Source organism: Eubalaena glacialis, chromosome 9 (assembly GCF_028564815.1).
Source record: "Eubalaena glacialis isolate mEubGla1 chromosome 9, mEubGla1.1.hap2.+ XY, whole genome shotgun sequence".
Classification (NCBI taxonomy): domain Eukaryota; kingdom Metazoa; phylum Chordata; class Mammalia; order Artiodactyla; family Balaenidae; genus Eubalaena; species Eubalaena glacialis.
In genome coordinates this window covers 8,258,486-8,286,147 of record NC_083724.1, presented here as the reverse complement: position 1 = coordinate 8,286,147, position 27,662 = coordinate 8,258,486, and the positions used below count along the sequence as shown (strand labels likewise).

Here is a 27,662-nt window from a genome sequence, read left to right as displayed (position 1 = left end):
CATTATACGAAGTGAAAAAAGTCAATCTCAAAAGATTATGTGCTGTATGGTTCCATTTATTTAACGTTCTTGAAATGCTATCATTATAGAGATGGAGAACAAGTTAGCGATATAAAGGTGTGGCACAAGGAAGCTTTATGGTGATGGAACAGTTCTGTACTTTGTGATGGTGGTTACACATGTGATAAAATTGCATAAAACTATACATGTACCCAAATGAATTCCTGTAAAACTTGGTGAAATCTGAATAAGTTCTGTGGCTTGTACCGTCAATTTACTGTTTCCAACTTCCTGTAAATTATACTTATTTCAAAATTAAAAAAAAAAAGTTAAGTTTCTATGAGCAGCTTCTCAGAGGCAGCAGTTTCTAGTTCTGATCCTGCCAATAGCGTGGCATGCCCTCAGGCAGGCATCTTTCCCTCCTTAGGCCTCAGTTTCTTCATCTGTAAATCTGGTACTGGACTAAATTGCCAAGGTCCTCTCCAGGTATAAAATTCCATAATTCTTAAGGTTTAAGTAAAGTTTTGGATGGCTTTATATAATGAATTGTATCATTTACAAATTTTTGGTGTTTAAGTAACAGAAACCCAGTTTAAACTAGCTAAAGCAAAACAAGGGAGTCAGGGGAGAAATTAATTAGCTCATATAACCAGGAAATCTAGGAGTGCATTTTGAATCAGTTAGATCTAGAGGATCTATTTTCTGCTTGTCTGTCCTTGATATTATTTCTGACTTGATTCAGTGACTCAGACCCAGGGCTTTGCTTCTCCATTTCTCAATTCTGTCTAAGTCGTCTTGGTTTCATCTTTCAGATAGACTGTATGGCAGGATGTCTCTTGGTAGCCCTAGACACATATCTTCTTAGCTTAGCATCCCCAGAATAAGAGAAAGCCATCCCAAATAGCTCCATCAGGAAAATTCAGAGATGGACTCTGGCTTAGCTTAGGTCATAAGCCTCATTCCTGAAGTAGATACTGGGTACAGGGGGATAGAATACTTTGATTGCCAGGCTGGTCACATGCTTAGTGACCCCAGAGGCTAGGGAGCTAGAAGAATCGGGGATGTGGGCTGGGGTTTCTCCGTCCAAACCACCCCAGCAAAAATGGACACTTACTAGAAGAAATGGGGAAAATGTGCTGGACAAATCAAAACAAACAAGCAAGCAAAAAAAAAAAAACACAAAAAACTGTCCAAAGCAAAACCATCCACTTAAGTTATTAAGGAAAACAATTAGAATAAGGTCAATATCATGAAAAGCACACTGGTTCTAACATATATTGTTTTGTTGTTGTTATTGGTTGTTCATAAGTAAGGATGTGATTTTTGTTCAGATTGAATAACACCAACTTTACCGTCTTAAAAGCTTAATTTTTCCATCTTCTGTCTGTATAGGACAAACATGAGTCTCAGCATACAGAACCTATGGTACTTCAGTCCTCCCGGGGGATCAAAGTGGAAGGCTGCATCCGAACGTATGAGCTGCTGCACAGAATGAAAGGAGCAGTAAGTAACCCTTGAAGTAAGACAGGCATAACCCGAAGGAGCCACATTTAAATGCAGTTCTCAGGGATTATGAATGTCCACCATGTACTCATAATCATCGTGCCCCATCTACTAGTAGCTCTGATTCAGTTGGGGAGATAGCATAACATAGCAGTCAAGAGTAAGCTCTCTAAAGTCAAATCTGGTTTCAAATCCTACCTCTTCTATTTTACATGTGACTTTGGGAAAATTACTTGGGCTTTCCTGGCTTCCATTTACTTCTCCAAAATTTGAAGATGATCTTTGTTGTCAGGTAAGGTTATACTGAGAAGATTGACCTTAGCAGCCTCTTGAGAAAAGAATAGCACTATTTTAATTAGTTTATTTGACTTTATTTTTTTAATTAGAAAAACAATGCATGTTTTGTAAAACTTTTTTTTTTTTTTTTTAATTTATTTTTGGCTGCGTTGGGTCTTTGTTGCTGCGCGCAGGCTTTCTCTAGTTGCGGCGAGTGCGGGCTACTCTTCGTTGTGGTGCGCAGGCTTCTTATGGCGGTGGCTTCTCTTGTTGTGGAGCACGGGCTCTAGGCGCGCGGGCTTCAGTAGTTGCGGCACGTGGGCTCAGTAGTTGTGGCTCACGGGCTCTAGAGCACAGGCTCAGTAGTTGTGGCGCACGGGCTTAGTTGCTCCACAGCATGTGGGAATCTTCCTGGGCCAGGGCTTGAACCCGTGTCTCCTGCATTGGCAGGTGGATTCTTAACCACTGTGCCACCAGGGAAGTCCCTGTAAAACTTTTTAAAGAGTACATGAGTTTATAAATTGAAAGTCTTCTAGCATCTACCCTCATTCATTTATTCATGGAGTCACCAAATACTTATTGAGCACTTTTGTTCTAGGCCTAGATAAAATAGTGAACAGGGAATTCCCTGGCAGTCCAGTGGTTAGGACTCCTTGCTTTCAATGCCAATGGCCTGGGTTCAATCCCTGGTTGGGGAACTAAGATCCCATAAGCTGCGCGGCGCGGCCAAAAAAAAACAGTGAACAAAGTAGACGCAATCCATGTCCTCATAGAGTTTATATGCTGGAGGGAGAGACATAGAACCAAGGTTCTAAAATATAGTTAGAAGACTATTATAATCTGAGTGAGAGACAGCAACAGTCATTGAAGCATTCACTTTGACACTGGATAAAAAAGGATGACGGGGGCTTCCCTGGTGGCGCAGTGGTTGAGAATCTGCCTGCCGATGCAGGGGACACGGTTTCGAGCCCTGGTCTGGGAAGATCCCACATGCCGCGGAGCAACTAGGCCCGTGAGCCACAACTGCTGAGCCTGCGCGTCTGGAGCCTGTGCTCCGCAACAGGAGAGGCCGCGACAGTGAGAGGCCCGCGCACCGTGATGAAGAGTGGCCCCCGCTTGCCGCACCTACAGAAAGCCCTCGCACAGAAACGAAGACCCAACACAGCCAAAAATAAATAAATAAATAAAGGAGTTCCTTTAAAAAAAAAAAAAAAAAAAAAAAGGATGACAGTTGCTTAGACTGGAAGGGAGCGGGTGGCAACGGAGATGGTGAGGGAGAGAGAGAGAGTTTCTTCTTGGGTTTTCTCAGCTCTCTTCTTTCAATCATCACTCCTCCATGGACTTTCTGTCCTCCAGATGCAAGTAGAAAGTTTTTCCTTGCTGATAATCTTCCTCATATGCTCTCTGTTGTTGAGTCTTCTTTTTTTCTTCCCAACTTTTAATTAAACAGTCTCAGAGAAGAGGAGATATATATATATATATATATTTGTGTTCAATTTGCCTCTTTCTACTGGAAGTTTTTTTTTCCTTCTTATAAATTTATTTATTTATTTATTTATTTTTGGCTGAGTTGGGTCTTTGTTGCTGCACACGGGCCCTCCCTAGTTGCAGCGAGTGGGGGCCACTCCTCGCTGCGGTGCACGGGCTTCTTATTGTGGTGGCCTCTCTTGTTGCAGAGCATGGACTCTAGGTGTGCCAGCTTCAGTAGCTGAGGCTCGTGGGCTCTAGAGCGCAGCAGCAGCCGTGGCGACGGGCTTAGTTGCTCCACAGCATGTGGGATCTTCCCGGACCAGGGCTCAAACCTGTGTCCCCTTCATTGGCAGGCGGATTCTTAACCATTGTGCCACCAGGGAAGTCCTACTGGAAGTTTTAAAATAACTTTTAAAATACAATAGCCTAATATCTTAATATATATTAGCATATCACCATGCCAGTGTATATAGCATGTCATCTTCCTTAAAGGCTGCAGAGTATTTTCTAGTATGACCTACTGTAATATATTTAATTATTTCCCTGTTAATTTAAATTGTTTCAAATTTACTGCCATTATCAACAGGGCTGTAATGAGCATCCTTGTACATATATCTTTTTTTTTGTAATAAATTTATTTATTTTATTTATTTATTTTTGGCTGCGTTGGGTCTTTGTTGTGGCACGCGGGCTTTTCGTTGCAGTGGCTTCTCTTGTTGCGGAGCACGGACTCTAGGCATGGGGGCTTCAGTAGTTGTGACACGTGAGCTCAGTAGTTGTGGCTTGCGGGCTCTAGAGCATAGGCTCAGTAGTTGCGGCGCACGGGCTTAGTTGCTGCGCGCATGTGGGATCTTCCCGGACCGGGGCTCGAACCCGTGTCCCCTGCATTGGCAGGCGGATTCTTAGCCACTGCGCCACCAGGGAAGTCCCCTTGTACATATATCTTTGCACACATATGCAAGTATTTCCTCAGGACAAATTCCTAAAATAGAATGAGTGTCAAAGGATATGTACACTTTAAATTTTGATAGTTAAAATGTCAAATTGCTCTTAAAAACCAAATGAGAGGGCTTCCCTGGTGGCACAGTGGTTAAGAATCCGCCTGCCAATGCAGGGGACATGGGTTTGAGCCCTGGTCCGGGAAGATCCCACATGCCGCGGAGCAACCAAGCCTGTGCGCCACAACTACTGAGCCTGCGCACCTAGAGCCCATGCTCCTCAACAAGAGAAGCCACTGCAATGAGAAGCCCGCACACTGCAACGAAGAGTAGCCCCCGCTCGCAGCAACTAGAGAAAACCTGCACGCAGCGATGAAGACCCAACGCAGCCAAAAATAAATAAATTAATAAATAAATTTATTTTTTAAAAAAACAAATGAGAGTACTCTCGTGAATAATAAATGGAATACCTGATACCCTTAGGTATAAAGGAAAGGGACTTTCCTAAGTGAGGGTGGAGGAAAAGGATCTAGGCAGAGATAATAACTTGAGGGAAGGAATGAGATAGGAATGTGCATAGCATGTCTATGGAATTAGAATAAGGATTTCTTTAGATTACCCTGAAGCTCTCATAAGAATACAGAGGATGGAAATTCCCTGGTGGTCCAGTGGTTACTGGACTCCACGCTTTCACTGACGAGGGCCCAGGTTCGATCTCCAGTCAGGGAACTAAGATCCCACAAGCTGTAGAGTGTGGCCAAAAAAGAAAAAGAGTACAGTAAGCTTAAGGATGGAAGCCTAAAAGTGCAGGGCTATTTGATACTATGTTGGTGAATACCCGTCCATTCTTAGCTTATACTGGAGTGACATAAACCATATGGAGCAAATTGGAAAAGCTTTCCACAACGGCTGAGTTTAAAGATCAACCCAAAGGGGAGAGGTGACTCAAGCAAAGGTTCCAAGAAATAGGCAGATGATTCCATGCCCCGAAGTATCTTTGATGGAGTTAAGAGCTGATGGGAGGGCATCCCATAGGGATAAATGAGCAGGGTGTAATGGAGCTCCAGAGAGCTGGTGCTGATCCTTTGCAGGAAGGCTTGAGGCAGTGGCAGGAGGAGCAGGAGAGGAAGGTGCGGGCCCTCTCTGAGATGGCATCTGAACAGCTGAAGCGGTTTGATGAACGGAAGGAACTGAAGCATCATAAAGAATTCCAGGACTTACGGGAAGTGATGGAGAAGAGGTGAGTTCCCTGAATTACAACGGGAATGTCGGCGTGGTCCACCAGAACTCTTTCCCTACATAAAACCCAAAGGGAAGGAGTTGAACTTCTTCTGAGTCCTTAAATATCAAAATAAAATAGCCAGAGAAGCTTATAACCTAGAAAAATGACCAACCTTGGAAAGACGATCAATGCAACACAAAGGGAGGAGGCTTTTAGGAGAGGTAAAACAATTTTAGGAAGCATCCCTGACTATTCCTCCCTCCGTTTTTCATTCAGCTCCAGAGAAGCCCTGGGGCAGCAAGAGAAGCTGAAAGCTGAGCATCATCACAGGGCGAAGGTCAGAGCCTGGGAGAGTCCGTGTGGGTGTTCAGTGTCTGAGTGACGTGCCTGAGGAGTCGGGTTCCAGCACAGTCACAGAGGACCTGGCCCCTGTCGTGCCACTGTGTGGCTGACTTGGGGCAGTCCTTTTTTCGCTCGGGGCCTATCTGTGAAAATAGGTAGCCCACACAGGACTGGAAGAATGTAGACAGAGAAGGCCCAGGAGCCCTTACTTTGACCGCCCTTTCTGTAGATTCTCAACCTGAAGCTGCGGGAGGCGCAGCAGCAGCGCCTGAAGCAAGCGGAGCAGGAGCGGCTCCGGAAGGAAGAAGGCCAGATCCGCCTGCGGAACCTCTACGCCCTGCAGGAGGAGGTGCTGCACCTCAGCCAGCAGCTGGACTCCTCCGACCAGCACAGAGACCTGCCGAAGGTCGACCTGTCTGCCTTCCAGACCCGCGGCAACCAGCTGTGCGGCCTCATCTCAGGGATCATCCGGGCCACTTCTGAGGTGAGGGGACTTCAGGAAGACTCTGTCTTCTGTCTTTATTTTATTTATTTATTTATTTATTTATTTATTTATTTATTTATTTATTTATTTATTTATTTATTTATTTATTTATTTATTTATTTATGGCTGTGTTGGGTCTTCATTTCCGTGCGAGGGCTCTCTCTAGTTGCGGCAAGCGGGGGCCAGTCTTCATCGCGGTGCGCGGGCCTCTCACCGTCGCGGCCCCTCTTGTTGCGGAGCACAGGCTCCAGACGTGCAGGCTCAGTAATTGTGGCTCACGGGCCTAGCCGCTCTGCGGCATGTGGGATCTTCCCAGACCAGGGCTTGAACCCGTGTCCCCTGCATTGGCAGGCAGATTCTCAACCACTGCACCACCAGGGAAGCCCTGTCTTCTGTCTTTGAAATGAAGAACACTGAAAGCAAAATTGTTTTGTGATTTAAAAATAATACCTGCTTATTATCACTTGTCATCCTCTTACCTAGAGATAACCACTGTTAGTGTTTTATGTTTCTTTTTTGCCTGTGTGTGTGTGATCCCCACCCTAAATTGGGCTAATATAGGTATAGTTTCTTATCTTAGGTTAAAAAAATATTTGTTTCTTCCAACTGCAAAATACTTTAGTTCATTCATTAATATAAACTGAACGCCTGCTATGCTTATGATAAAAATTAAAACCTTACAGAAATGTATATTGCTTTTTTTCAGTTGATATGGTATTTTGAACACGTAATTACTATAGTCATTACAAATGTTTTGTTGTTTTTAAGGCAGTGTTAAAAACTGCAAGTATTGCCTTGACACATAATAGGTATTCAATACATATTTGATGAACAGATGAAATCGGATACTTCCAACATGTAACCATACCAAAATTTTTTGAAAAAACCTGCCTATTGTTGAATATTTAAATTTCTCTACTTTCACTGTCATGAGTAACACTGCAGTGATATCACTTTGTATATGTCTTATCTGTATTTTTGATTATTTCTTTGAGGTAAATTCCTAGAAATGGAATTACTTGGTCAAAGAACTTGAAGGTTTTGTTTTGTTTTGTTTTTTTTGGTTGCACCAGGTCTTAGTTGCGGCCCGCCGGCTCTTTAGTTGCAGCACGTGGGCTCCTTAGTTGCAGCTCACTGGCTCCTTAGTTGTAGCTCGCTGGCTCCTTAGTTGTGGCATGCATGTGGGATCTAGTTCCCTACCAGGGATCGAACCTGGGCCCCCTGCATTGGGAGTACAGAGTCTTATCCACTGAACCACCAGGGAAGTCCCAACTTTAAGGTTCTTGATTTGCATCCTAAAGTTGTACAAGTTCACACTTTTATGAATTGTATGTTCTTTTTTTTCTTTAACTTTTTTTTTCCTTTTTTTAAATTTTTGGCCACGCCGCACAGCTTGCAGGATCTTATTTTAATTCCTCGACCAGGGATGGAATCCACACCCTCGGCAGTGAAAGCATGGCGTCCTAACCACTGGACTGCCAGGGAATTCCTAAATTGTATGTTCTTTGCCCTTTGTTCATATCTCTACCAGTTTTTGTTTTGAAAAATCAACTTATATGAGTTCTAAATATTAAGAACCTTAAGCATTTATCATATTTGAGGCAGAAATTTATAGTTTATTGTTACCTTTCAATTCTCTTTTTGGCTTTTGTTTACCCTTCTTTTTGTAAAATTTCAAACCTACACGGAAGTGGAGAGAACAGCATGATGTACCTTTTGGCACCCATTCCCCAGCTCCCTCAAGAATCCTCACATGCTTTGTTATAAAGCAGAAACTAACACACCATTGTAAAGCAATTATACTCCAATAAAGATGTTAAAAAAAAAAAAAAAAAGAATCCTCACATGGCAGTCTCATTTCATCTATGCTGCCACCTGCACCCCTTCCCCCAGATGGTTTTACAGTAAATCTCAAACATACTGCTTCATCTGGAAAATAATTTAGTATGTATCTCTAAAAGATATAACTCTCTATTACATAACCAAAACACTAATATCATACCTAAAAAACTAATAATTCATTTAATATGATCAGATATCTAGCCAGTGTTCAAATTTCTCCAGCTGTCTCAATAATTTTTTTTTTTTTTACAATTGGTTGGAAAATTAACATCCATACAAAGTTCAACTTTTTGGTTTGCTATGTCTTACTTAGGTCTTTTAATCTTAAGACTCCCTTATCTCTCTCTTTTTTCTTGCCATTGTTGAAGAATCTGGATCATTTGTTCTATAAAATTTCCTACGTTCTGGAAAATTTCAATGCAATTGCTAACCCTAACCCTTGGATGTATTTTTTTTTTTTTTTTTTTGTAATGTCTGAAACATTTATATTAACATATTTCCATACAAATAACCCAAAGAAAGTTTAGTATTAGTTGTTTTTTTTGTTTGTTTTTTTATACTGCAGATTCTTATTAGTCATCAATTTTATACACATCAGTGTATACATGTCAATCCCAATTGCCCAATTCAGCACACCACCATCCCCACCCCACCGCGGTTTTCCCCCCTTGGTGTCCATACGTTTGTTCTCTACATCTGTGTCTCAACTTCTGCCCTGCAAACTGGTTCAACTGTACCATTTTTCTAGGTTCCACATACATGCGTTAATATACGATATTTGTTTTTCTCTTTCTGAGTTACTTCACTCTGTATGACAGTCTCTAGATCCATCAACGTCTCAACAAATGACTCAATCTCATTCCTTTTAATGGCTGAGTAATATTCCATTGTATATATGTACCACAACTTCTTTATCCATTCGTCTGTCGATGGGCATTTAGGTTGCTTCCATGACCTGGCTATTGTAAATAGTGCTGCAGTGAACATTGGGGTGCATGTGTCTTTTTGAATTATGGTTTTCTCTGGGTATATGCCCAGTAGTGGGATTGCTGGATCATATGGTAATTCTATTTTTAGTTTTTTAAGGAACCTCCATACTGTTCTCCATAGTGGCTGTATCAATTTACATGCCCACCAACAGTGCAAGAGGGTTCCCTTTTCTCCACACCCTCTCCAGCATCTGTTGTTTGTAGATTTTCTGATGATGCCCATTCTAACTGGTGCGAGGTGATACCTCATTGTAGTTTTGATTTGCATTTCTCTAATAATTAGTGATGTTGAGCAGCTTTTCATGTGCTTCTTGGCCATCTGTATGTCTTCTTTGGAGACATAAAGAAGACTTTGGTCTTCTACTTAGGTCTTCTGCCCATTTTTGGATTGGGTTGTTTGTTCTTTAATATTGAGCTGCATGAGCTCTGTTTACAATAGCCAGGACATGGAAGCAACCTAGGTGTCCATCATCGGATGAATGGATAAAGAAGATGTGGCACATATATACAATGGAATATTACTCAGCCATAAAAAGAAATGAAATGGAGGTGTTTGTAATGAGGTGGATGGAGTTAGAGTCTGTCATACAGAGTGAAGTAAGTCAGAAAGAGAAAAACAAATACAGTATGCTAACACATATATATGGAATCTAAGGGAAAAAAAAAAAAAGAGGTCATGAAGAACCTAGTGGCAAAATGGGAATAAAGACACAGACCTACTAGAGAATGAACTTGAGGATATGGGGAGGGGGAGGGGTGAGATGTGACAGGGTGAGAGAGTGTCATGGACATATATACACTACCAAATGTAAAATAGATAACTAGTGGGAAGCAGCCGCATAGCACAGGGAGATCAGCTCGGTGCTTAGTGACCACCTAGAGGGGTGGGATAGGGAGGGTGGGATAGGGAGGGTGGGAGGGAGGGAGATGCAAGAGGGAAGAGATATGGCAACATATGTATATGTGTAACTGATTCACTTTGTTGTAAAGCAGAAGCTAGCACACCATTGTAAAGCAATTATACTTCAATAAAGATGTTTAAAAAAAAAAAAAAAAAAAAATATTGAGCTGCATGAGCTATTTATATATTTTGGAGATTAATCCTTTGTCCGTTGATTCGTTTGCAAATATTTTCTCCCATTCTGAGGGTTGTCTTTTCATCTTGTTTATGGTTTCCTTTGCTGTGCAAAAGCTTTGAAGTTTCATTAGGTCCCATTTGCTTATTTTTGTTTTTATTTCCATTACTCTAGGAGGTGGATCAAAAAAGATCTTGCTGTGATTTATGTCAAAGAGTGTTCTTCCTATGTTTTCCTCTAAGAGTTTTATAGTGTCTGGTCTTACATTTAGGTCTCTAATCTATTTTGAGTTTATTTTTGTGTGTGGTGTTAGGGAGTGTTCTAATTTCATTCTTTTACATGTAGCTGTCCAATTTTCCCAGCACCACTTATTGAAGAGACTGTCTTTTCTCCATTGTATATCTTTGCCTCCTTTGTCATAGATGAGTTGGCCAAAGGTGCGTGGGTTTATCTCTGGGCTTTCTATCTTGTTCCATTGATCTATGTTGCTGTTTTTGTGCCAGTACCATATTGTCTTGATTACTGTAGCTTTTTTCTTTTTTAATAAATTTATTTATTTATTTGTTTTTATTTTTGGCTGTGTTGGGTCTTCGTTGCTCTTCATGGGCTTTCTCTAGTTGCGGTGAGCGGGGGCTACTCTTCCTTGCAGTCCATGGGCTTCTCATTGTGGTGGCTTCTCTTGTTGCAGAGCACGGGCTCTAGAGTGCAGGCTCAGCAGCTGCAGCGCACAGGCCCAGCTGCTCTGCAGCATGTGGGATCCTCCCAGACCAGGGCTCGAACCTGTGTCCCCTGCATGGGCAGGCGGATTCTTAACCACTGAGCCACCAGGGAAGCCCCGATTACTGTAGCTTTGTAGTATAGTCTGAAGTCAGGGAGTCTGATTCCTCCAGCTCCGTTTTTTTCCCTCAAGACTGCTTTGGCTATTCAGGGTCTTTTGTGTCTCTGTACAAATTTTAAGATGATTTGTTCTAGTTCTGTAAAAAATGCCACTGGTAATTTGATAGGGATTGCATTGAATCTGTAGATTGCTTTGGGTAGTATAGTCATTTTCACAATATTGATTCTTCTAATCCAAGAACATGGTATATCTCTCCATCTGTTGGTATCATCTTTAATTTCTTTCATCATTGTCTTATAGTTTTCTGCATACAGGTCTTTTGTCTCCCTAGGTAGGTTTATTCCTAGGTATTTTATTCTTTTTGTTTCAATGGTAAATAGGAGTGTTTCCATAATTTCTCTTTCAGATTTTTCATCATTAGTGTACAGGAATGCAAGAGATTTCTGTGCATTAATTTTGTATCCTGCAACTTTACCAAATTCATTGATTAGCTCTAGTAGTTTTCTGGTGGCATTTTTAGGATTCTCTATGTATAGTATCATGTCATCTGCAAACAGTGACAGTTTTACTTCTTCTTTTCCAATTTATATTCCTTTTATTTCTTTTTCTTCTCTGCTTGCCGTGGCTAGGACTTCCAGAACTATGTTGAATAATAGTGGTGAGAGTGGACATCCTTGTCTCGTTCCTGATCTTAGAGGAAATGCTTTCAGTTTTTCACCATTGAGAATGATGTTTGCTGTGGGTTTGTCATATATGGCCTTTATTATGTTGAGGTAGGTTCCCTCTATGCCCACTTTCTGGAGAGTTTTTATCATAAATGGATGTTGAATTTTGTCAAAAGCTTTTTCTGCATCTATTGAGATGATCATCTGGTTTTTTTCTTCAATTTGTTAATATGGTGTATCACATTGATTGATTTGCGTATATTGAAGAATCCTTGCATCCCTGGGATAAATCCCACTTGATCGTGGTGTATGATCCTTTTAATGTGTTGTTGGATTCTGTTTACTAGTATTTTGTTGAGGATTTTTGCATCTATATTCATCAGTGATATTGGTCTGTAATTTTCTTTTTTTGTAGTATCTTTGTCTGGTTTTGGTACCAGGGTGATGGTGGCCTCATAGAGTGAGTTTGGGAGTGTTCCTTCCTCTGCAATTTTTTGGAAGAGTTTGAGAAGGATGGGTGTTAGCTCTTCTCTAAATGTTTGATAGAATTCACCTGTGAAGCCATCTGGTCCTGGACTTTTGTTTGTTGGAAGATTTTTAATCCCAGTTTCAATTTCATTACTTGTGATTGGTCTGTTCATATTTTCTGTTTCTTCCTGGTTCAGTCTTGGAAGGTTATACCTTTCTAAGAATTTGTCCATTTCTTCCAGGTTGTCCATTTTATTGGCATAGAGTTGCTTGTAGTAGTCTCTTAGGATGCTTTTTATTTCTGCGGTGTCTGTTGTAACTTCTCGTTTTTCATTTCTAATTTTATTGATTTGAGTCCTCTCCCTCTTTTTCTTGATGAGTCTGGCTAATGGTTTATCAATTTTGTTTATCTTCTCGAAGAACCAGCTTTTAGTTTTATTGATCTTTGCTATTGTTTTCTTTGTTTCTATTTCATTTATTTCTGCTCTGATCTTTATGATTTCTTTCCTTCTGCTAACTTGGGGTTTTGTTTGTTCTTCTTTCTCTGGTTCCTTTAGGTGTAAGGTTAGATTGTTTATTTGAGATTTTTCTTGTTTCTTGAGGTAGGCTTATATAGCTATAAACTTCCCTCTTAGAACTGCTTTTGCTGTATCCCATAGGTTTTGGATCGTTGTGTTTTCATTGTCATTTGTCTCTAGGTATTCTTTGATTTCCTCTTTGATTTCTTCAGTGATCTCTTGGTTATTTAGTAACGTATTGTTTAGCCTCCATGTGTTTGTGATTTTTACGTTTTTTCCCCTGTAATTCATTTCTAATCTCATAGCATTGTGGTCAGAAAAGATGCTTGATGTGATTTCAATTTTCTTAAATTTACTGAGGCTTGATTTGTGACCCAAGATGTGATCTATCCTGGAGAATGTTCTGTGTGCACTTGAGAAGAAAGTGTAATCTGCTGTTTTTGGATGGAATGTCCTATAAATATCAATTAAATCTATCTGGTCTATTGTGTCATTTAAAGCTTCTGTTTCCTTATTAATTTTCTGTCTGGATGATCTGTCCATTGGTGTAAGTGAGGTGTTAAAGTCCCCCAGTATTATTGTGTTACTGTCGATTTCCTCTTTTATAGCTGTTAGCAGTTGCCTTATGTATTGAAGTGCTCCTGTGTTGGGTGCATATATATTTATAATTGTTATATCTTCCTCTTGGATTGATCCCTTGATCATTATGTAGTGTCCTTCCTTGTCTCTTGTAACATTCTTTATTTTAAAGTCTATTTTATCTGATATGAGTATAGCTACTCCAGCTTTCTTTTGATTTCCATTTGCATGGAATATCTTTTTCCATCCCCTCACTTTCAGTCTGTATGTGTCCCTAGGTCTGAAGTGGGTCTCTTGTAGACAGCATATATATGGGTCTTGTTTTTGAATCCATTCGGCAAGCCTGTGTCTTTTGGTTGGAGCATTTAATCCATTCACGTTTAAGGTAATTATCGATATGTATGTTCCTATGACCATTTTCTTAATTGTTTTGGGTTTGTTTTTGTAGGTCCTTTTCTTCTCTTGTGTTTCCCACTTAGAGAAGTTCCTTTAGCATTTGTTGTAGAGCTGGTTTGGTGGTGCTGAATTCTCTTAGCTTTTGCTGCTCTGTAAAGCTTTTGATTTCTCCATCGAATCTGAATGAGATCCTTGCCGGGTAGAGTAATCTTGGTTTTAGGTTCTTCCCTTTCATCACTTTAAATTAAGTATATCATGCCACTCCCTTCTGGCTTGTAGAGTTTCTGCTGAGAAATCAGCTGTTAACCTTATGGGAGTTCCCTTGTATGTTATTTGTCGTTTTTCCCTTGCTGCTTTCAATAATTTTTCTTTGTCTTTAATTTTTGCCAATTTGATTACTATGTGTCTCGGCGTGTTTCTCCTTGGGTTTATCCTGTATGGGACTCGCTGTGCTTCCTGGACTTAGGTGGCTATTTCCTTTCCCATGTTAGGGAAGTTTTCAACTATAATCTCTTCAAATATTTTCTCGGGTCCTTTCTCTCTCTCTTCCCCTTCTGGGAGCCCTATAATGTGAATGTTGTTGCGTTTAATGTTGTCCCAGAGGTCTCTTAGGCTGTCTTCATTTCTTTTCATTCTTTTTTCTTTAGTCTGTTCCGCAGCAGTGAATTCCACCATTCTGTCTTCCAGGTCACTTATCCGTTCTTCTGCCTCAGTTATTCTGCTATTGATTCCTTCTAGTGTAGTTTTCATTTCAGTTATTGTATTGTTCATCTCTGTTTGTTTGTTCTTTAATTCTTCTAGGTCTTTGTTAAACATTTCTTGCACCTTCTCGATCTTTGCCTCCATTCTTTTTCTGAGGTCCTGGATCATCTTTACTATAATTTTTCTGAATTCTTTTTCTGGAAGGTTGCCTATCTCCACTTCATTTTGTTGTTTTTCTCGGGTTTTATCTTGTTCCTTCATCTGGTACATAGCCCTTTGCCTTTTCATCTTGTCTATCTTTCTGTGAATGTGGTTTTTGTTCCACAGGCTGCAGGATTGTAGTTCTTCTTGCTTCTCACCTTGGATGTATTTTATAGATTTATTTTTGGCTGCATTGGGTCTTCGTTGCTGCGCACGTGGGCTTTCTCTAGTTGTGGCGAGCAGGCTTCTCATTGCAGTGGCTTCTCTTGTTGCAGAGCACAGGCTCTAGGCACACAGGCTCAGTAGTTGTGACTCGCGGGCTCTAGAGCGCAGCCTCAGAAGTTGTGGCGCACGGGCTTTGTTGCTCTGTGGCATATGGGATCTTCCCACACCAGAACTTGAACCCGTGTCCCCTGCATTGGCAGGCAGATTCTTAACCACTGCACCACCAGGGAAGTCCCTAATATGTCCTTTTATTCCCTGTATTTCCTGTGAATTGGTAACTTTCCCTAGGGCAGTGCTAAGAGAATTTTCCGTGATGATGGAAATGTTCCATATCTGTGCTATTCAGTACAGCAGCCAATAGCAACATGTGGTTATTGAGCACTTGAAATGTGACTAGTGTGACTGAAGAACTGAATTTTAATTTTTAAAAAGTTTTTAATTAACTTAAATGTAAAGAGCCTCATGTGGCTACCTTACTGCACAGTGCAGTCTAGAGGCTTGATCAGATTCAGGTTTGAATTTTTTCCCCCCTGCAACAGTACTTCATAATTGGGAGTGTGTATTTGTTACTGCATCACACTGGGAGGCGTAGAGTATCTGATGGTCTTTCCATATGTGATGTTAAGATCAACCAGTGGCTTCAGATATCGTCAGGCTTATCTTCCATTTTAAAGATTCCTCTGAGCCTTTAGCTAATGATTTAGTAGCCATTGCTGATCATTACTTATATCTATTATTTCAATAGGGGTGGTAAATTTTGAGTTTTTCTAATGCTATCATTTTTCTACATTTATTAGCTAGAATTCTACTACAAAGAAGAAAATTTCCCCATAAACTATTTATCTTGAAGTGTAGTCTGTATAGGGAAGGAAGGATAAATGATTGATTCTTTCCCTTTATCCGTTTTCAGAGTGTTGAGTTGCTTTTCTAGTGTTCTCCCACAGTGACTTGAGGTTCTTTTTTTTTTTTAACTATCATTAAGAACATACGAATTTTATATACTTGATTTGTAATATGTTTCAGTCTATTATAGATTCATTGTTGTTCAAATTGTCCAGTGGGAACACCTTCACATTGGCGCCTCTGTCCTTTGGACATGGCCCCAGTAGTACTTGTTGCAGCAGAAAGCAGGCAAGCTGTTTCTACCACATCTTGAACATTTTCTTCTCCAGAGCTAGAATTAGGCATTTCTTCACAAAGCCTTATTACTTGTTAATGGGTAAAGGTATTAGAAAACACAGATTAGTTACTAGGATTTGTCATTGTTTTTAGGCCTTTTCAATAGATTAAACTAGGAAATGTGTTGTGTTTTTTTTTTTTTTTAGGTGAAAATGCATCATTAATTAATGCTGATCTTTTCCATTTGAGTATAGGGTTACAGCATTTATTTAACTTCTTTACTTTTATGCATGTATCATTTTTATCCCATATTGAAAATCTCAGTTTCTAAATTAATGAACATTACTTACTTACCTTATCCTACTGTCTATAGTAAAATATAGGTGTGTATATATGTAATATATATGTGTAATTTCATAACATGTAATTTCAAAATAATAATACCAATACTAACAATATGATTGCTGGTAACAGTTTAAGATTTGCAGTTCTTGGGACTTCGCTGGTGGTCCAGTGACTAAGGCTCAATGCAGGGGGCCCTGGTTCAATCCCTGGTCAGGGAACTAGATCCCACATGCCACAGCTAAAGATCCCGCATGCCGCAACTAAGACCAGGAGCAGCCAAATAAATAAATAAATATTAAAAAAAAAAAAAAAGATTTGCAGTTCTTGGACTTCCCTGGTGGTCCAGTGGTTAAGACTCCCCCTTCCAGTGCAGGGGGTGCAGATTCGACCCCTGGTCAGGGAGCTAAGATCCCACATGCCTTGCGGCCAAAAAACCATAAATAACAGAAGCAATATTGTAACAAAGGCTTTGTAATAAAGACTGTGAAAATGGTCCACATCAAAAAAATCTTTAAAAAAAAAAAAAAAGATTTGCAGTTCTTTTTGCCTACAGCTATATACCGCTAAGGGATGTATGATTAAATTACTGTTTCATTTCACTTGAAATAATTCTCCTTATTGTTAAGCTACCAACTTGATAAACAGTTGGGTTCATTTGTTTCATTTCTGCTTTTGATTTTTAAGAGTTTTTTCCAACTGGATTTAATTTTATTTTATACTTATTTAAAACATTTACATGATTCCAGAGTCAGAACTACAAAACAAGGTATATTTGGAGAAGTCTGGCTTCCTTCTCATTTGCTTCCACCCTGTTCTTGTCCTGTCTGCCAGTGGTTGTTTCTGTTAGTGTATGGATGTTGTATCTGTTCCTTAAAAACAAAAGCAGGGGGCTTCCCTGTGATGCAGTGGTTAAAAATCCGCCTGCCAATGCAAGGGACGTGGGTTGGAGCCCTGGTCCGGGAAGATCCCACATGCCACAGAGCAACTAAGCCCATGCGCCACAACTACTGAGCCTGCGCTCTAGAGCCCATGTGCCACAACTGCTGAGACCACGTGCGACAACTACTGAAGCCCATGCGCCTAGAGCCCTTGCTCCGCAACAAGAGAAGCCACCGCAGTGAGAAGCCCATGCACTGCAACAAAGAGTAGCCCCCGCTCGCCGCAACTAGAGAAAGCCTGCGTGCAGCAGCGAAGACCCAACACAGCCAAAAATAAATAAATTTATTGAAAAAACAAATACAGGGAATTCCCTGGTGGTCTAGTGGTTGGGACTCCACGCTTCCATAACAGGGGGCACGGGTTCAATCCCTGGTTGGCGAACTAAGATCCCACAAGCCAAAAAAAAAAAAAAAGCATAAATATATATATATATATATGGGGTCTGTGTGTGTGTATATATATATATATGTATACACACACATACACACACATATGGGTGTGTGTATATATATATATATATATATATATATATATATATATATATATATATATCCCTTCCCAGATGAAAGATAACTTGCTATATACACTGTTCTGGACCCTGCTTTTTTGCACTTAACAATTTATCTTGGAGATCACTGCTTTGAAACATGTAGTTTTCTTCATTTCTTTATGTAACTGCATAGCACTCTGTTCTGTTGCAGCCATGGTTTATGACATTTTTTTTTAAGGTCTTTATCTTTTTTTTATAAATTTATTTTTTATTTTTATTTATTTTTGGCTGCGTTGGGTCTTTGTTGCTGAACGCGGGCTTTCTCTAGTTGCAGCGAGCAGGGGCTACTCTTCGTTGCAGTGTGTGGGCTTCTCATCGTGGTGGCTTCTGTTGTTTCAGAGCACGGGCTCTAGGCGCACAGGCTTCAGTAGTTGTGGTGCACGGACTTAGTTGCTCCACGGCATGTGGGATCTTCCCACACCAGGGCTTGAACCTGTGTCCCCTGCGTTGACAGGTGGATTCTTAACCACTGCGCCCCCAGGGAAGCCCTTATGACATTTTTGATGTAAGAATGCTTTGGGTTTTTTCCCCTCACTTAATCCACCTGGAATTTATTTGATGATTGGTGGGAGATAAAGATCTTTACGCTGTAAAATATTCATACTATTTTACTACCACTTTCCCTCCTGATTTGTAAATATCTCTTATCACACTAAATAGTATCCTAGGAGCTCTTTCTCAGTATTCTTGTTTTTTTTAATTTTTTATTTTATATTGGAGTAGAGTTGATTAACAATGTTGTGTTAGCTTCAGGTGTACAGCAAAGTGATTCAGTTACACATATACATGTATCTATTCAGTATTTTTTTCTGTTTCCTTGATGATGTGTTTTTATTCTTATATCAGGATCATTCTAATTTAATTGATATAGCTTTATAATACATTTTAATACCTAAAAGACAAAACTTATCATGAATATCCTGTAGAATTTTTTTGTTGCTGTTGTTTTACTATCTGGGACAAGTTGGTTTAATATAAGAATTCAGGGACTTCCCTGGTGGCGCAGTGGTTAAGAATCTGCCTGCCAATGCAGGGGACACGGGTTCGAGCCCTGGTCCGGGAAGATCCCACATGCCGTGGAGCAACTAAGCCCAGGTGCCACAACTACTGAGCCTGCACTCTAGAGCCCGGGAACCACAACTACTGAGCCCACGTGCCACAACTACTGAAGCCTGCGCGCCTAGAGCCCGTGCTCCACAACAAGAGAAGCCACTGCAGTGAGAAGCCCGCGCACCGCAAGGAAGAGTAGCCCCCGCTCACCACAACTAGAGAAAGCCTGTGCGCAACAACGAAGACCCAACGCAGCCAAAAAATAAATAATTAAATAAAATAAAATAAAAAAAGAATTGGCTACCATCTTTTAAAAAAAAAAAAAGTTATTCCAGCCAGTGTTGGTGAGAGCATTGAAAAATCTCTCCGTCGATCCTGTGGATATGATGGTAAATCGGTATTACCTTTAAGAGAACAGGAAAGCAGTAGGTATCAACGTGTTGAATGTGGGTACTCCACTGGCACAATTCCAGTTTAGAAATTTGTGGACTTGTGTGAGGTATGATTCAGCACCTCAGATACGTAGGAAATAACCGCTAAACTCTGCCTCTGTCACTGTGACAGAACGGCTTTCCCACAGCAGAGGAGCAAGCTGTGGCTGAGAGAGCGCTGCAGGAAATGCGGGACCTCCTCGTGAACTTGCAGCAGGAAATCGCCAGGGCCTGTGAGGACAGGAGGAGGCAGGATGTAGAGGAGGCCCGGGTAAAGCGGCAAGAGTCACAGGTGCGGCAGGGGCCAGAGGTCCGCAAAGAGCCCCCAGCTTCCAGGCAGGGCCCAGGAGGGAAACTGAATGAAGGTGGGTCTTGGTGTGGAAATGGTCCTTCAACTTGATGTGTAAAAGTTTCAGAATGGGAAAAGAAACAAGAACGTGTTTTGAATATTATATTTAAGCTACAGGACAATTTACCAAAACTTTTACATAATGTAAAATTCAGTACTTTCAGTGAATTACATTTAGTTTTCGTTGATGTGGAGCCTGACGTCAGATTCCAACATTTGCCATGAGGACTTGAAATTCTGTATAATTCTAGTAGATGTATTATTCCAAGTATTGCTGCTACTGAGTATTTTAAATAAGTATGTATAGAATATATGTTTATTGAATACATAAGAGCATCGATATAGCATAGTGGTTCAGAATGCTGCCTTTGGAGCCAGATCAGTGGGAATCTAGTTTTTGTACTTCCTGGCAATGTGACTTTGGCAAGTTACGTAACCTTTCCATGACTGTTTCCTTATCTGTAACATGAAGATAATAATAGAATCTACCTCATAGGATTATTATGACAGTGAAAGCAGTTAATACATATATAAGGTGATTAGAACAGTACCTGGCTCATATTAAATGTTTAATAAATTCTCCTATTATGAAATCCTTTCTTTCATCCCTCAGACCTGCAGGTGAAGGTGCAAGACAGTACAATGCAGTGGTACCAGCAGCTGCAGGAGGCCTCCCGTCAGTGTGTGTTGGCCTTTGAGGGACTGAGCAACAGCAAAGACAGTCAGGTAGGAGGGGTGGGAGTTGGGAATTCTCTGGGCCGCATGGTGCCACCCACAGCCTTGTGTCCCAGAGGAATGTAGCTAATGTGTCACATTCCCTAACCATAAGGGCATCTACTCAGCTCTTCAGAACACTGTCTGCCTTCTCACTGCTCTCTTCTGGCAGGCCAAAAAGATCAAGATGGACCTCCAGAAGGCTGCCACCATTCCAGTGAGCCAAATCTCCACCATTGCAGGTTGGTCAGAGGAATTAAGAACACGGCCCTTCACTTCATTGTATAAGTATTTTTTGAGATTCCAAATCCACTTATCTGTAAGGTTCCTATAAATAGAATGTGTTTCAACAAATGTTGACCATTGGATTAGGTATATAAGCTATATGCATATAGCTTACTCTCCTTTGTTTTCTCTCAACATGTAGAAGGTAATCATTATGTGTTTGTTGACACATTTAAAAAAAAATAAGCTATATATTAATAGTAAATTATTGGGGGCTTCCCTGGTGGCGCAGTGGTTAAGAATCTGCCTGCCAATGCAGGGGACATGGGTTCGAGCCCTGGCCAGGGAAGATCCCACATGCCGCGGAGCAGCTAAGCCCGTGCTCCACAACTACTGAGCCTGCGCTCAAGAGCCCGCAAGCCACAACTACTGAGTGCACGTGCCACAACTACTGAAGCCTGCGTGCCTAGGGCCCGTGCTCTGCAACAAGAGAAGCCACCGCAATGAGAAGCCCGTGCACCGCAACGAAAAGTAGCCCCCGCTTGCCGCAACTAGAGAAAGCCCACATGCAGCAACGAAGACCCAACACAGCCAAAAATAGAAACAAACTAATTAATTAATTAATTAAAAAGAAAAAAAGAAAGAATCCACCTGCCAATGAAGGGGACACAGGTTCAATCCCTGGTCCAGGGAGATCCCACATGCTGCAGAGTAACTAAGCCTGTGTGCCACAACTGCTGAGCCCGCTTGCTGCAACTACTGAAGCCCGCATGCCTAGAGCCCGTGCTCCACAACAAGAGAAGCCACCGCAATGAGAAGCCCGCGCACCACAACGAAGAGTAGCCCCCACTTGCTGCAACTAAAGAAAGCCCGCGCGTAGCAATGAAGACCCAAGGCAGCCAAAAAGAAAAAAAAGTGAATTGTTTAGGAAGGCTCTTACCTAAAGTTAGAAGTTATTGCAGAAAGCACCCCTAAGGGAACCTAGGATGTGACTTGTATTCTTTGCTTTTTGTCCTACAACATTAGCTTTTCCAGACTCGAAGCCTGCTTGTTAACACTTGAGAACGCTTTCCTTTTCTCTCCAGAGACGTGAGATTTAGAGAGGAAGAACCAGACAGGGGAAAGACCCCTTTTTCCTCTTCTTTAGAAACAGAGGTTCATTTTCACAGAGCTCAGATGTGGAAGCCTCCACGGTACAGACTGTGCTGCCCAGGGGCTGGGGAGCACGTGCAGCGGGCAAGCTGCTCTGACTTAGCCTGGGTCCCAGTTCCCTTGAGTAACTTGTGCCCAGAAAGCATAAGCAGTTGCAGTTCCTGCCCTTGAGAGGCTACATGACAGAACTTCCATATCACGTGGCTGCCTGGAATTCCTTCTGGAACAGGGCAAGTTCTAAATAAGTAAACACGTATCACTTTCTACAATTGAAAGTGCCATTTCCTTTGATAGCCAAGGCAACGGGGGCGAGGTTGACTGAACAGCCGTTCCACACCTTCGCTGCTCTCCTCAGGCTCATCCTCAAGTCTTTACCCCTTAGTTGACCGCAGGCAGCCCTACCTCCTCCTTCATCAGGAAAATCTGAGATGCCAGGTGTGAGATCCTCAGATGCGCCCCCTTGCACCGATACACAGCTGTATTTACCTCTTCGTCTCCTGCTTCAAAAGATGCGGTACCCTTCCGGCCCACACTTACCCTTCTGCCTGAGCCTTGAACGAGGCTCAGGAGCCTTATTCTCATCCCCTCCCATCTCCTTCAAGAGAGATCTCTCCTGTTTTCTGCAAAATTACTCCCTTTTACAGGCTCCATTCCCTTTAAACATGCCTGTCACTAACATTCTAAAATCTGTTTCTTTTGATTCTGTGTCTTCTCAGTATTTTCTAATTTTCTTGTTGCCTTTTGGTTAATTTATTTACTTTTGGCTGCATTGGGTCTTCGTTGCTGTGTACAGGCTTTCTCTAGTTGCAGCAAGCTATTCTTGGTTGCGGTGCATGGGCTTCTCATTGTGGTGGCTTCTCGTTGCGGAGCATGGGCTCTAGGCACGCGGGCTTCAATAGTTGTGGCTCATGGGCTCAGTAGTTGTGGCTCACGGGCTTAGTTGCTCCGCAGCATGTGGGATCTTCCCGGACCAGGGCTCGAACCTGTGTCCCCTGCATTGGCAGGCAGTTTCTCAACCACTGCACTACCAGGGAAGTCCCCATGTTGCCTTTTGGTACCATTGATTATTCCCTCCATCACCTCTACTCCTCTGGCTTCTGCAGCAGCATTAATTTCCAGCTTCTCCTCCTCCCTCTCTTTCTCCTTTGTGGGTTCCTCAGTCTCCTGCCCCCACATCAGTGGTAAGTGTGTCCTCAGGGATGTGCTTCCACCCTGAAGTTCTTCTCATTCTAAAGACCCCCCCATGGCGTCAGACTTGACCTCTGCGCACATGACACCCAGATCGGTCGCTGGGTCATTCCTTTCCTTTGAGCTTCAGGTTCCCTCTCTCCAGCTACTCGAGGGGCAGCTCTGCCTAGATGTCCCTCAGCTTTGTCAGGTTTAGAACATTCCGATGTGAACTCATGATCTTCCTCTCACCTGCCTTTTCTCCTGTTCGCTCTAAGTAATCAATAGCACCTTATCTACTCGGTCACCTTTGTTGAAACCTGCGAGTCATCCCCCTGACTGCTTCCTCTAGTTCATTCTCTATATCTGATTAGACTCTAGTTTTGCCATTCTTCATTTTCCTGCCTATTCCGTAACTATGTCCCTTTGTCTCCATCATTATTGTAAGCCCTTTAAGAGCTTACAGCCCAGTCAGACACAAACATTTTCTAGAGTTAGTGCCCAGTAAATGTTGAATGACTGAGAGAGAGGTGACCTAATTGCTGCCTCTTTAAAGGTGGGTGTCCATGAGTAGTTAGATTCGGAGCAGAATTTAAAGAAGGATATGGTGCCAGTGTGGCATATGGGATGTGGGAGGCCATAGCAGGCATAGGGCTGGGACCTGATTTTCCTAACTGGAGAGCCACGGGGAGAGGGGCCGGCTGGGGATTTGGCCAGTGGAACCCTTTGAAACCGTCAGTCAAGGAATAGTAGGGTATGACTTAGCAGGAAGGTGAGCTGAGTAAATTTGTATGGAAATGTACACATTTTAATATCTCAGTAAGGTTACAGTCTCTGTTTCTGTTTTTCTGGGATTATTAGCCTTGAGATTTCTGCTTAAGCAAAAAAAAAAAAAAAGAAGAAGAAAGAAAGAAAGAAAAGAAAAAGGAAAGGAAAAGTGGGTGGGGTGGGGGGGTTTGTTCTAAAGATAAAGCAGTTTCGGGACTTCCCTGGTGGTCCAGTGGGTAAGACACTGTGCTCCCAATGCTGGGGGACTGGGTTCGATCCCTGGTTGGGGAACTAGATCCCGCATGCATGCCGCAGCTAAGAGTCTGCATGCCGAAACTAAGAAGTCCGCACGCCGTAACTAAAAAAAAGATCCTGCATGCCGCAAGGAAGATCCCACGTGCAGCAACTAAGACCTGGAGCAGCCTAAATTAATTAATTAATTAATTTTTTTAAAAAAATTTATTTATTTATTTATTTATGGCCATGCTGGGTCTTCGTTTCTGTGCGAGGGCTTTCTCTAGTTGCAGCGAGCGGGGGCCACTCTTCATCGCGGTGCGCGGGCCCCTCACCGCCGCGGCCCCTCCTATTGCGGAGCACAGGCTCCAGACGCGCAGGCTCAGCAGTTGTGGCTCACGGGCCCAGTTGCTACGTGGCATGTGGGATCTTCCCGGACCAGGGCTCGAACCCATGTCCCCTGCATTGGCAGGCAGATTCTCAACCACTGCGCCACCAGGGAAGCCCTAATTAATTAATTTTTAAAAAGCAGTTTCACAGAACCTATGGCAGGAATGGAGCTGGATCTCAGGAGCCAGAAATTTTAGGACCCTTTTCTCTCTCCTCTTGGCTTCCCTCTGTCCACCTCCATTCTAATTTTGTAGACTGCTGTCCTTTGGTCAACATAGCAGGGGCAACCCCACTTCTTACATGTGTATGTGTCACAGGAGCGGTCACTTCAAGGAATCGACTCTGTCAGCTGGCTGATCAGCTCAGCGTGACTAGTCCTAATCTAACTAGCCAGTGTGGAAGATGGGGCGCACAGGATCTGTAATACAAATGTAGCTTCTGTGTTGCTGAGGATGGAGGAAGGCAGGTCCAAGAGAAGGGGGGAATCACTGTGAGTTGGGGAAGATCCTTTAGAAGGTTTTCCCTAGAGTTGCAAATGACTTCTCTAGGGACATCCGCCACACCCGTGGCATCTGTAACAATTCAACACCTATTTCTATACTACTGTTCATCTCTCGGCTGTGTCAGTTTCAGAATTAGTTCACTCTGCAAATAAGGAATTCCTTCGAAATAGTACCACGCTTTATGTACTTTCTCATCCCCCACAGCATGGATTTGATTGTCATACATTTTTCCGCATCTGTATTTTGGCTTTAGGCTCTGACTTTCTGTAGGGCTGCACAGCTGGGTTTGTATAGAGGATTTGTTACTGCAGTGATGAAAAAAATAGATTGACTGCAGTTGTATCTTTTCACTAACTTTGTCTTTCATACCCAGGCTCAAAGCTGAAGGAGATCTTTGACAAGATCCACAGCTTACTCTCTGGAAAACCCGTTCAGTCTGGTGGGCGCTCTGTGTCCGTCACACTTAACCCACAGGGCCTGGCCTTTGTCCAGTACAAACTGGCAGAGAAATTTGTGGTGAGGAACCTTGTTGCCAAAGGTATGGGAAGAAGAGGCTGGTGCACAACCTTTAAACCTTTCTCTAGTGTTAACTTAAAATCACCCCCTCTCTGTGCTCCCAGAAACAAGGGGAGGAGGAAGTGGCCTCTCATCATGAAGCAGCATTCCCCATCGCAGTCGTGGCATCCGGGATCTGGGAGCTCCACCCCAGAGTGGGGGACCTCATCCTTGCTCATCTGCACAAGAAGTGTCCTTACTCTGTTCCTTTCTATCCAGCTTTCAAAGAGGGAATGGCTTTGGAAGATTATCGGAGGTGAAGTTGTTTTTCTCCTTACTCACTATCCCTAGAGTGATGAATGAAATAGAAATAGAACTGGGATTTGTTTCCTCTCCTCAGAACATCTCTTATGTACCTTGAACATTCTATCAGAGAATACAGTGTCTTTCGTGCAAACTGGATGGCTTTAGAATACTGAATTTAGAATCCAGGGGTCTTAGAATTTTATCCCTGCTTTGTCTTTTAATAGATTTGCAAAAATGGGGAAATCATTTAATCTCTTTAAACATTATTTTCATGATTTGTAAATGGGGGTAATGATATCCATTACCTCCTGGGAATTTACTTCTCAGGGTTTATATGATGCACAGATTTGATAATAGATGTGAGTAGCATGTAAAAATGTATTAATAATAATGCTAAATGTAATAATAATATATTGTTACTTTTAGCCATAAAAAGTAATTGGTCACCCTCACTTTGGCCTTGTCACATTGAATATTTTCTTCCCACATAGGATGCTTGGCTACCAAGTGACGGATTCCAGAGTAGAACAGCAAGACAACTTTCTAAAACGCATGTCTGGGATGATCCGTCTCTATGCTGCCATCATCCAGCTCCGGTGGCCGTATGGAAACCGACAAGAGGTAGTAGAAGCGGCTTAGTATCGATAATGAGAGGTTGGACCAGAGTCCACATTAGTGTATCTTACCTGCAGGAAATATTGACCTTTCAGAGAGGCAGTCCGGTCACATGATAAGTTAAAGACTGTTGCTGCTTCATAGGTACTCTTCAGAGAAGTTGATGTTGATTATTAGGAAACTTTTGGATCATCAGAGTCATTTGTTCAGAGACTAATTGGTGCCTTAGAGGCCATCTAGGTCACATACCTTACTTCACAGATGGACAGACGGAGGCTTAGCAAGCTGTAGTGATACACACTTGTCAGTGACAGAGCCACGGCTGGGGGCCAGGGCTTTGACCTCCCAGCCCAGTTCTTTTTTCAAGGAATGGAGAGTAGAGGGTTGGAGAAGTTGATGGACTTGGAAACCTAAAGAGAAAAGAATATAGGTTGATTGAATCCAAGAAGTTTTTATTGTGCATCTGCTATGTCCCAGGTTCTGTGCTAAAGATACCAAGAATAATAAATAAAATGTCTATGAGAGTAACTGTGGAATCCCTGAAACTGAAGCTGACAGCCCTGTGTTGAAGGGATGCTGTGAAGAATGTGTGGGTACCAATATATGCAGTATTTAAAAACAGAATTTGTTTGGCTTGTGTTGTTTCTGCCCTGTGGCATGTGCTTAGGTTAGATGATCTGGGGGTTCATGTCCCGTTGGTAATGGCTGGATGATAATGGTGGAAATTTATATCTCTGCATAAAATGAGATTAAACAGTGACCAAGCCTCTCTCCTCCCAGATTCACCCTCATGGCTTAAATCATGGCTGGCGCTGGTTGGCACAGATCTTAAACATGGAGCCCCTGTCAGATGTGACAGCCACCCTCCTCTTTGATTTCCTGGAGGTACGTAATACAGTTATCACACGAGAGAGAGCCAGTGGTTGAAGCAGCCTTGGGCCACTGTGTGACGTGACTGGGAAAGGAATATAGAGATAGAGACTAATGGGAATTTCCTGGCGGTCCAGTGGTTAGGACTCTGCGCTTTCGCTGCGAAGGCGCAGGTTCAATCCCTGGTCAGGGAACTAAGATCCCACATGCCGCATAGCCAAAAAATTTTAAAAGTACATAAATATATATACAACAAAAGATACTCTTTTTACCTTTATCACTTAGGAAATTACAAGGATTTTAGGAGCTAAAAAAAAAAAAGAAATAGAGACTAATGGTGAACAGCATTAGGGTCCAGTGTCATAAATTTTTTCCTGATCCCCAAGACAAACCTAGCTTTTGATTTTTCTTCCCAGTGTACTTTCCTTCTCTGTGTGGTTGTCTTCTCGTTCTAAAGAACAGAAAACTGTACATCCCAGTACAAGTGAAAAGGAATTTGTTTTAGGGATATAGAAGTGATTCACTCCAGAATCAAGGGTAGGATGTGCGGTTGAATCTCATCAGGGCCTGGAACCAGGAACTGGAATGTCACCAGGTACCAAGGCAGCCTCCCTCTGGGACCACGTGGTCTTTCATGTCTGCTCTTCCTGCAGGTTGCCTCCTTCTTGCTCTATGAGCCAACTTTCTGAAGTTTTCTGTGCATAGT

The 27,662-nt window shown here is 42.1% G+C and overlaps 1 protein-coding gene across 1 annotated transcript in view; it reads left to right on the top strand.

The window, feature by feature from the left end:
* GLE1 (GLE1 RNA export mediator) overlaps positions 1–27,662 on the top strand; it is a 44,208-nt gene that overhangs the window by 11,206 nt on the left and 5,340 nt on the right. The window contains exons 3-13 of the mRNA XM_061200939.1: positions 1,393–1,503; positions 5,279–5,427; positions 5,686–5,746; positions 5,981–6,235; positions 19,302–19,533; positions 20,131–20,243; positions 20,404–20,473; positions 25,044–25,186; positions 25,291–25,481; positions 25,963–26,092; positions 26,867–26,971. Coding sequence (XP_061056922.1) covers positions 1,393–1,503; positions 5,279–5,427; positions 5,686–5,746; positions 5,981–6,235; positions 19,302–19,533; positions 20,131–20,243; positions 20,404–20,473; positions 25,044–25,186; positions 25,291–25,481; positions 25,963–26,092; positions 26,867–26,971 — 1,560 coding nt within the window. The remainder of the gene's footprint in view (positions 1–1,392; positions 1,504–5,278; positions 5,428–5,685; positions 5,747–5,980; positions 6,236–19,301; positions 19,534–20,130; positions 20,244–20,403; positions 20,474–25,043; positions 25,187–25,290; positions 25,482–25,962; positions 26,093–26,866; positions 26,972–27,662) is intronic.